The 10703-nt window shown below is 35.5% G+C and overlaps 1 protein-coding gene across 1 annotated transcript; it reads right to left on the bottom strand.

Annotated features, from left to right (window-relative positions):
• Positions 1-2680: 2680 nt before the first annotated feature.
• On the bottom strand, positions 2681-9551 carry LOC133197782 (ATM interactor-like). Its single transcript, XM_061333988.1, has 4 exons — positions 9366-9551; positions 6418-6546; positions 6011-6219; positions 2681-5393 (listed from the first exon to the last, which is right to left on the bottom strand). Exons 1-4 carry the CDS (start codon positions 9549-9551, stop codon positions 3377-3379), a joined length of 2541 nt encoding a protein of 846 aa, XP_061189972.1. The 3' UTR covers positions 2681-3376.
• Between the last annotated feature and the right edge of the window lie 1152 nt (positions 9552-10703).

Genomic DNA, 10703 nt, shown 5'->3' with positions numbered 1-10703 from the left:
GAAATGCGAAATATACAGGATGATAGACAAGTAAGAAACATATGTCATCAAAGATTACGAAGCTCACCTCGACAACTGTTATCTATAAGTAATGCAAATCACATATCCGAGATCAGTTGTATTACCCATACAGTTTAAGAGCTACGTATTCTCTATAAACCATTACCCTTGTCTCTCATCTGGAAAATGTAGGTCAGGTCCAGCATCAGCATGCCTGGCAGTATCCATCCCAAAATATCGTCCATGATGGTTTGGTTCTGGTAAGCGTCCGAAGCAGGTCAAGTGGCTCCATTCCAAGATGCATCATCCATGCAAGTTTGGTCAAGGTAGAGATTATAGTCCCTTGGGAATTGACCTGCTCAAAAAAATGGTCATTCATCTGGAAAATGTAGGTCAGATCCAGCATCTGAAACAAGTCTGGTAGTTTCCATCCATGCAATTTTGGCCCTAGTATGGCTTATAGTTAATTGGGTATGGCTTTCTCCTAAAATTTTAAACAGGGCGTCAAGACCGCGGGTAAGACATCTTGACTTCGTCGAGGTGAGTTAAATAAAACTATTGCTTAATTATAGCAGAACTGTTTTTCAGAATTACAGCAATCGTGTCCTATAAATTCTAATATATATTAATTATGGGTTCAAATAGTTTTCCATCTTCTATCTTCGCCAAGTCTGGTATTATCACAAGAAATCAAATAAGTATTATTGCACTATCTAATGAAAAAATACGAAACTCATCTCCCCCAAATTTTATTTATAAAGAAGATGAAATCTCACACCAGTTTTCCTAGTTAGTGTGCATCCCGAAATCAATTTTCATGTAAGTTTGATTTGGTATTAGGAACGGTTACCGGGTATTTGGGAATGTACCTGCTCCAGAAACTTAACGTGATCGGAAATGAAGGTAAGATGCAGCATCCGAAACATCTCTAGTAATATCCAATCCTAGATACATCTAACAATGTACACATGTTTATTCATAACAGTTCATAATAGATATTAGGGGACATAGGTACTCCAAAAATATTAACCTGGTCACTCATTTGGAAAATGTAGGTCTGATCAATCATACAAAGCAGATATGGTAATGTCCATTCCTAGATGAATCATCGATACAAGTTAGGCCCAGGTAGAATTTATACTAGTAGTCACATGGGAATAGACTTTCTCCTAAAACTTAAACCGGGACCCAAAACCGTTGCGGCGGTATAACACAAGCCTATCTTGACTTCGTCAAGGTAAGCTAAAAAGGAAATTAATAGGACAATCTGTACTCATAATATTCCACATTGGTTGTTAAATTAATGGCCTTTAGGCTTAGAGTAGGATATTCCACGTAGAGACGAGGCATCTAGAGCAAAGTATTCATCCTGGGTAAAAGCCCACTCTAATGAGCAAGATTTCCGGAAATTCTAATGTTAAGGAAATCCAAGTCTATATCACCAGTATACATGTGTTTTCATGAGAGAATAATTCTGGGTCTTATCAGAGGAGGCAAATCCAAAACGTTACAGGCTTTCCGGTCTTTTATCGACTTTTTTTTAATGTGTGTACCTGCTATTTCTTCAATAGAGTTAATCTGTACATTTTGGCTAAATGTATACAAATAATGAAGTAAACTTATATCATTTCTTCAACACTGTCTCAGGCAGGTAGTATCGGGGGAAGGGAGGGGCTTTTTTCCAATCATACCTTTTTTCTGTTGAAAATGTTTTTGAAAGGTTGGCCCCCTCTTTTTTTTGCAGTATAGTTAAATCGTAGATAATATATTGAGGCAAAAAGTTGAACCCCCCTCCCCCCCCCCCAAAATCGGATTTTTTCGGGTACTTTAAGTTGTCCTTTCTCTCCTCACCCCCCCCTCCCCCTTTCTAACGCGATACTACGTGCATGTGTTTGACTAGACGATCTCTATTTCGTAATAAATTTATCTAAAAGACCTCTCAAAAAGACTTAATGATTATAATTTGGTTTGCTACTGACAATAAAAGAACAAAAAATTACACCTCTGATTCAAAAAACAAAATGAGAAAGCTTGCAAAATTAGCGCTAACATCATCGTTTTCTTGATTGAAAAAAATAGTTTAAAAGTGTACCTTAAATATGTACACAAAGCACCAGTGATATCAAACAGATATACTTTTACTTAACAGTGGACATGGATAAAGCAGATATGTGATTGAAGCTTTGGTCATATTTGTCAACACCAAAAATTAAAAATTAACTATCAGCTGGACAAAAAGAGTTTCCAGTGTTAGGGATATTGAGTAGGACCCCCTCCCCCCGTCTTCTCTAGAGCATACCCCCCCCCCCCGGGAAATCTCACTCTAAGAGTACTAGAGAAGAATTCCTCCAAGGGAAAATCCGTCTATGGTACTATGGAGAGAGTCCTCTATAACAATGATATGGATGTGCTTATTGGTTCATGATATCCTTTTCATTGTAGAAAGTGTTTTCTATTTTGAAAACAATTAGTTATCACAAGAAGATTAAAACAAATACAACTAAATCAGTTTACTGACATTACTGATCTACAACCATTGTAAAAATAATATACTGTATATAGAGAAATGTTCACCCAATTTTTTTTTTAATATTTGTCCCTTTCACCTTCATTGCAAGTGGGCAAATTTAAAATAGGGTGAAAAACAGAATTATCTCTTAAACACAACTTTTTATGGGCAAATTTAAAACAGGGCAAAATTGTTTGTAAATGATAAACAGCAAAATAAAAAAACAAAAAAAACAGGGTAAAAATAACTCTGTATACAGTAATTACAACATAACCAAGAAATACAACTCCAAAAATGGCAAGTGTTTGCTATCAATACTGCAAATTTTAAATGCAGTACATGTACATGTATAAAATCAGTTATAACATAAAAAAAAAATCATTCCATTCTCAAGTCATTTACAAAATGACAATCTTTGAAACAAGTATACATGGAAGTAATTAATATCAGGTCCATGTTAATCAGTTTGTGCTGAATGTTTTAATAGAATTTTACGATACATTGCATGTATGACTGTGCATAAGAAGGTAAAGGGGCTTACAATTTAAAGCCTTGCTTGGAATCTGGAGCCTATTTTACAAAAGAACCCTCAACTAAGACTTTAAATTCATTTTGTTCATTTTCATTTCATTGTGATTTTAATGTGAATAAGAAATTCATATGTTTTCTCATGAAGTTGTAAAGAAGAAAAGATCTTAAGACTCTGGGTACATAATATTTTTCACCTTGGTCTTTATGTTCTTTTGTGAAACACAGCTTTGTAAAGGTCTCATGAATGTAACAGGCTTTAGTCCTCCCTTTCAAATGCACAAACTATGATTATGGAGTCAAGATACAATGTATTATTTTGACATTGTGTATATGGAGTCACTTCTGGAACTCCCTAAGCAGATTATCTAGGCTGTCCCAGGCAGTCTGTGTGTGAGTATCAGACAGTCCAAGATCTGTTGTCTGTGTCTCCGTGTTGGAGGAGTAAATCACATCTGCAATATCACTTCCTACTCCAATCTCAGTCATCTGAGTGTTTGACTGAGTAGTCTGTGTTGAAGCATGATCACTTTGCCCACTTGTCTGTGTGTGGATGCTAGTCAAGGGAAAATCAAACATATTTAGGAAATTGTCTGTCTGGGTTGAGAGACTTTGATATAAATCATCTTCCATTGTTTGAGTTTGGATACTGGTCAGAGAAAATTCATTCATGAAACTGGAATCATCCGATGTGTCTAAAGACAGGTCAGGCAAAGTCTGTGTTTCAATATCATTAAAAGAGAAAGAGTTAAATGCTGGGTCTGTTGATGTCTGTGTCTCCATGTGGTTCATCCAGGAATCAATGATATCTAAGTCTGCTGTTTGTGTCTGAGTATCCATGGAAATTTCAGGGGGGTTGGTCTCCTTGTCTGTCATCTGTAACAACACATCAATGTCTGTAGCTGTGCTCTGAGTCTGAACATGGGTCTCAGTCTGTCCTGGTCTCTCCAAATTATCACACTGTGAAAGAAGAAAGCTCTCAAAATCAGCTTCAAAAGTCTGTATTCCCATATCATTGACCCTGCTCTCACTAGGAATATTCAGATTTGATGGAATTTCTGCCTCAGAAACCTGTATTGAGGTGGATTCGGTATTTACAGTTGTTGATGGGACTGGGACCCTATTCTCATTGGGAATATTCAGATCTGACTTAGGAACCTGCAGGGAGGAGGAATCAGTATCAGCACTTGTTGATGAGTCTGTTAGAGATACAGTTCTTTCTTCACTTGTTTCCCCTTGTTCTTCAGTAACACTAAGTATTGGTCCAGTCTCTGCATCTGAAAATGGATGTTCTCCAGGGGTTGTAATTCTTGTCTTGTACTGAATTGCTGTATTTGAGATCTGGTGATTTATTTTTGAGCTACTGTCTGTTGCTCTTGAAGATTTTTCATTTCTTTCTATTAAATTTTGTCCATTTTGAGAAACATTGTTTTTCTTTTTCAAGCTTTGTGGTCCCTCTTGCATTTGTTCTTTAGTCTGTGACATTGTGTCGATTCGTATGAATTTTTCAGTTTGAGCTGCCTGTGTTGTTGAGCTCTTGCTGATGTCAACCAGTGTGAAATGTTTGAAATTATCCACTTGACACATGGAATCCATTTTTACAGCATTACTTTCTGCTGATGTCTGAGATATGGAGTCTGTCATAAAAACATTTAACAGAGATTTTCTCCTCTTCTTTGGTTTGGATGGACCTTCATTCTGTGTCTGAGTCTCTGTTGTACATGTTCTTCTCTTGAAGCTTTGTCCTTTTAATTGTGGAGTCATCTGGGTCCCTACCGACTCCATCTGTATTGGGATGTCAGCAGATTCCATGGCTTTTTTTAGGATGATGTCTCCTGAAGTTTGGGTCTGTGCGACAGTGCCTAGCTGCTTCTTCCTTTGAGGTTTAAATGTTATTGCTGTCTGGATACCTGTAGATGACCATGATTTTTCCAATAATGATGGTACGTCATCCCCCGATTCTAAATTCTTGTCTCCTAAAGAGGTTTGTATTCCTTCTGATACAGATCCATTAAAAATATCACCTATCTCTGTTGTCTGAGATGAAAAATCCCCAAGTTGCTCTGGACTTTCACTTTCTGTGCCAGTCTCTCCATATGGGGATACATTCGAGACCGGAGGAGTTTGCTGTTGAACTATTAATTTCACAGATGGTTTGGGTAAAATTGGCTTCATGGACAAAGATTTTGTGAGAATTTCTCTATCCACTGGAGTTTTGGGGGTAACCTCTACAAGAATCACTGGTATTGACGATAATGGGGTCATCATACCTACACCTGATGTCTGCGTGGAAATTGAGGTACCGTGATTGGCAGGAGCATTTTCTTCCTTCTGCTTGTCCACATTTTCCTCAGCTCTGAAAAATATATAGTTTGACATCAAAGCACTGCAACAAATGTTAAAAATATTTAAAGATTCTTTTCAATTTAATTATTTGTTAGGTGGTCTGAAATGAATGGGGTACATGTACACTGTACATCAAAACACAATATTTACCTTTGTTTAGCATATATATCTTTCTTTTAATGATCACAGAGAAAATATGACTGATTAGATCACATTTTTTTTGTTGCATTTCTATACTTTTCACTGAGATTTATTGTGAATTTGATTTAAGATATGTTGGGCAATAAAAATGTTTTGAAAGATCAACTTTTATGAAGATTTTTTTCCGTAATGATATATATACATCTTTGTAAGTCTTAAAAGAAATTTCCCAATAAATATACCATAAACCAACTTTTAAGCACATGAAAAAAATATCTACAAATTCATGAACTTTGTCAACTGGCAAATATATCTCATCTCAAATCACTAAATTAATTGTGTGTTTATGTTAAATGTTTCTCAGTTGTGAATATTAACAGTTATGGATGGGTTTCAAATCGATGAATCACAATTCAAATGTTGCGAATTAATAGTTGGTTTACAGTATTTGGAGTAACTATGCAGAAGTCACTTTCCAACACCTACATCTTGGGAGGTTTTGGGGGACGCCTGTGCCTGTTCCGTAAGCAGTGTGTCTGGAGAGCCTCTATGGTAGAGTATTCTGCCTCACAGTCTGTGCATTTGTATATTTGTCCACACCTCCCCTGGTGAAGTCGCCTATCACGGTCCAGACCAAAGCTCAGTCCACACTTCTCACACTTGTACTTTTTCTCTGCATGAACTTTCATGAAGTGCTAAAGGTCAGTGATATAGAATTGTTTTTGTTAATTAAGAGGTGGATTTTTTTTTTCTTGTCTTCTCTATGCAATGTTCACAACTCAAACTGAGAGATATGATTTCTTGAAGACTCAAATTTCAATCACTACTTGAAAAACTAATTGCCATTTTGGTTAAACATAATTTACACATATTTAATATCTAAGATAACTTACTTGACGGAGAAGCTTCAAACTTGTGAAATGTCTGTCTGCCATTCCTTGGCCACTGTATTTACATGATAGTATTGGACAAAAACATTGCAAAGTAGAGCAAGTTCCATTGTCTGAATCAGAATTTGTACCCTGTAAAATATTTAAGTTTTTTTTAATTCTTAGGAATGAGATTTTTAAAAGGTGCTTAGACACAGATTTGAATTTAATATTTTCTCAAATTTTCTGTATAATATCATGACTTATATATTGCAATAGCATTTCACACGAAAATATAATTAAAAACTTATTTCATCTGGAAATTATTGAAACTATGAATTCTGGGACGCGTTTGATTAACACATCTTTGCACTTACATCAAATTTTAACTTTATCCTTAATATTTAAGAAAAGAAGCGATTTTGTTATGTATTAATGAAAAATATTACATCTATAACCTAGAAAATTCAGAGTAGATATGTTCGAAAGCAAAACCAACTCACCAGTATCGTCAGTCCGTGCTCTGTAATGTGTACAAAGTTTAACAAATTGAACACACCTGTGAAACGTAAACTGATTTTGTAAACAGGGCACTAGCTCTGTTATTGTTAATGTTTACGATTCACCGGGTGTGTTCAATTGTTAAACTCTGCACACACCACTGAGGACGGACTGACAATACTGTGAGTGGGTTTTGCTTTCGAACATTTCCACTCTGAATTTTCTGGGTTATAATTTTAATATTTTTCATTAATACACAACAAAATTGTCACTTTTCTTAAGTATTAAGAATAAAATTAAAATATGTGAAAGCGCAAGGATGTGTCAATCCAACGCGTCCAGAAATTTGAAGTTTTAACAACTTCCAGATGAAATAAGATTTTTAGTATATATTAGTATGAAATGCTATAGCAACATATAAGTCATGAAATTATACTGAAAATCTGAGAAAACATTATCTTCAAATCTGTGTCCAAGCACCTTTAAACATTATTGCAGCCCGGAGGACCGGGCTGCTCTATACATATAAGTTTAAGTGTTGGTATATGGGGATTGAGGTGGGAGAAGTTATTCAGAATTAAAGGTTTTCTAAACATTTAAAAGATTGTTAATCAGAATGTTCTTTCCCTTTATAAATTACGAGATACACAATAATTTTACTTCCATAAAGTGAATCTGTAAAAATATATATATTTTTCATATATAATATATAAAGTTGCTTATCATTTACTATCGAAAAAACGACAGGTCCCTTTTTTTAGAACATCGAATTTTACTTATCGCATAAAAACGTAAAAACGTACTTTACACAGTTCGTGTTTTATAATCTTAAAGTGAAAGACATTTTTGAAAATAGGTGATGCATGTGTCTGGTTTCAAATTATATTTTATGCAGCCAACATTTACTTGAGGAATTGATAAAGTTTAAAAGGGAATCGTTTTTGTTCGATTTTCATCCGACAATAAGTTTTCAAAATAGTCTCTACCATCGTCTCCATCATTTAGACGCATGCCTTTTTCACACATATCGAAGCGGTTTGATGATCAAGACTCATTTCCATCGTTTACTTTATTTATTTCCCGGGCGACAATTGATGGTTACATCAATGTTTTCTTGTTATCTTATGGTTGTAAACGATCTAACATAACTACTTAGTACTAGTACTTGATAATGAAAAATGTACGCATGTCCCCTTGAAAAGTGGATTTTTTAAATGCTTTTCTCAGGTCCAGTACAATCAGTACATTTAGCTACATAGCTAAAATTACCTACTGTAGGTTTATTTACCTACCTCAGGTAGCTTTATTTAGCTATTTCAAGACAAATTTTCACAATTTTACTTTTTATTTTAAAGAGACAAAAAGTCGCAAGTAAATGTCTACTAATATTTATTCTAGGTATTATTTAAAAAGGAATCTAAAGCAGAGATATTTTTAACATTGCTGCATTTGAACACTTTTAAGGAAAATATGTATTTCCATTGTTTGAGTAACTGTGCACCACCTTGTGTGCGATGAGGCGTGGATAAGTATGATTACTTTACATTGTGCTCATGTTAACCAAAACTGGTTTTCTTTGTTATTTCACTCAAGAAGTAACTGTTAGATCACAAATTAACTTTTGTATATAGCCCCAAAACTTTTAGAACTTTGATTGCAATTGCACAGAAAAAGACACATCTCCAAGAGTGATTTTTTCATGAATAGTTTTCAGATGAGTTTAAAGTTGAAAATTATCACTGCACCAAAGTGCAATTTTCTGCACTTTCTGGGAAAAATGCTAATTTAAGAAATAAGTTTGATTTAGTAGCTAAATAAAGTTACTTCAGGTAGGTAAATAAAGCTATGTAGGTAAATCAAGCTACATAGCTAAATCTAGTGATTGTACCAGACCTGTTTCTGATGCCATGGCTGGGTCACAGGTACTTGTGGACAGGACCCCCCCCACCGTTTACCTAAGGATTTTTCAACACACTGACTGCAATGCTGTTTAAGGAGAAATTGTGGGATTCTTACGAGATGCAGAGTCAATCCGAAAGCATGATCTGAGACAGAAATACATGTGGAGACAGTGTGAACCGACATTTTAGGTTAAAATAAAATAAGTACATGTTTTTAAACCCAGAAAGACCAGTGGGGGTACAACGTAAACAAACCAGAGTGGCATACCTTTCTCTCTTATAATGTATAATGAGGTATTTCTGTGTGGAACGATTATTTTGGGTTTTTCACGATTTTTTCCTATGGTACACATGATGAATAAGTGTAATAAATATAATTTGTGAAAAAATGTCCAACAAGTCCCGGGGTTGAATATCGGGGGGGGGGGGGGGGGTCCTGTCCACAAGTACCTGTGGGTGAGGTATTTTAAAAACATGCGTAAAGAAACTTTAAGACCACAGCAGACTGTAACAGATTCAGAAGACTGGCATATGGTCGAATAAGGATAAGAAAATTACTTTTTTATTTACCTCGTTGTTTATCACTACATTGTGCACTTTTCTCAGATGTGATGGAACAAAACCGATTCCTCTCAATGTGGCTGTACAAGACGGCAAAGGGCATTCGTATCTAGCCTTTTCATTTTCTAATTCGTCTACTTTTGGTCGAATTATGATTTCATTTACCATCTGTATAGAATTTTCATGATTCACCATTTTATTCCATGCAGATTCATCAGAATGGTTGCGGTGGTCACTACCCTGTCTTATCCCTAAGGCTTTGATTTATCACCGGAAATTTAAATGTCCATATAGTAGTACAAATTTACTACGGTAAATACTCTGATTCCGGAAAAGTTCACATACTGGGAAGTGAGGGCAAATGCAGATTTTTGGGTGAGGACAAGTGCGCTAAAATGTTTTGTGGGTTTTTTTTAACAAAAAGCACAAAACAAATAAACAAAAAATAATAATAATAATAAAAACCCATAAAAACTTTAAAGTATATGTAGTAAAGAACTCAATCAAGGACCCTCTGGTCTTTACACTAAAGCTAAATGTTATTTTGGACATTGACAAAATTATATTGTATAAACATGGGCGGATACAGGATTTGTGATTAGGGGGGGCGTGGATAACTTCGTTCAGGCAGGGGGTCTGGGTGGGGGCCCAGGGGGCGAAGCCCCCGGAAGCTCCTGGGTTTTCGTGTATTTTAAGAGTAAAACCAGGCACAATAATAGTGGTATTGGTTAGTTTATATGTACCAAAGTTTGGCATTATTAATACTAGTCATATCATACTTTGAATAGAGGGGGGCCCAGGGGGCTAAGCCCCCGGAAGCTCCTGGGTTTTTGTGTATTTTAAGAGTAAAACCAGGCACAAAAATAGTGGTATTGGTTAGTTATATACTTAAGTATGGCATTATTAATATTAGTCATATCATAGTTTGAAAATTTTAGGGGGGGCGTGCGCCCCCCACGCCCCCCTTAAATCCGCCAGTGATAAAGGTGTTAATACTAAGCTTATCTATCCCAATTTCAACACAGGATACCTGGCATTTATCTCCACGCAAAAAGTGTTGATGAGAAAAGAAATCACTTGTTTACTTGTGTGTGTGTGTGTGTGTGCGGAGGGGGGGGGGGTTGTTACATGATAATAAAGTGTTCAATGGATTTATGTTCGCCTATTAAAATGTTAAGAATGCCCGAATTAAATAAAAATTGGGTAATACACCGTAGATTTTAATTTAGGCCATTCCAAGTTTTTTTTCTTTGTATATTTAGTGTCCACCCTAAAATCAAAAACCTATTTTTTCTATCCGAGAAAAACACACAAACAAAGAGGGGAAAAACAGTATTATAAAAATTA

This window comes from Saccostrea echinata, unplaced genomic scaffold (assembly GCF_033153115.1).
Source record: "Saccostrea echinata isolate AGI-Se365-2 ecotype Australia unplaced genomic scaffold, CSIRO_AGI_Sech_v1 ptg000030l, whole genome shotgun sequence".
In the NCBI taxonomy this organism is placed as follows: Eukaryota; Metazoa; Mollusca; class Bivalvia; order Ostreida; family Ostreidae; genus Saccostrea; species Saccostrea echinata.
The sequence above is the reverse complement of the archived record's forward strand: the minus strand, read 5'-3'. Positions and strand labels throughout refer to the sequence as shown.

Excerpts from the sequence above, each read along its gene's own strand:
- LOC133197782 (XM_061333988.1), bottom strand. The coding sequence starts at position 9,551 with ATGGTGAATCATGAAAATTCTATACAGATGGTAAATGAAATCATAATT. Across the intron at positions 6,220-6,417 it reads GTTTGAAGCTTCTCCGTCAA|CACTTCATGAAAGTTCATGC; the intron begins GTAAGTTATCTT and ends ACTGACCTTTAG. Across the intron at positions 5,394-6,010 it reads CCCCCAAAACCTCCCAAGAT|AGCTGAGGAAAATGTGGACA; the intron begins GTAGGTGTTGGA and ends TATATTTTTCAG.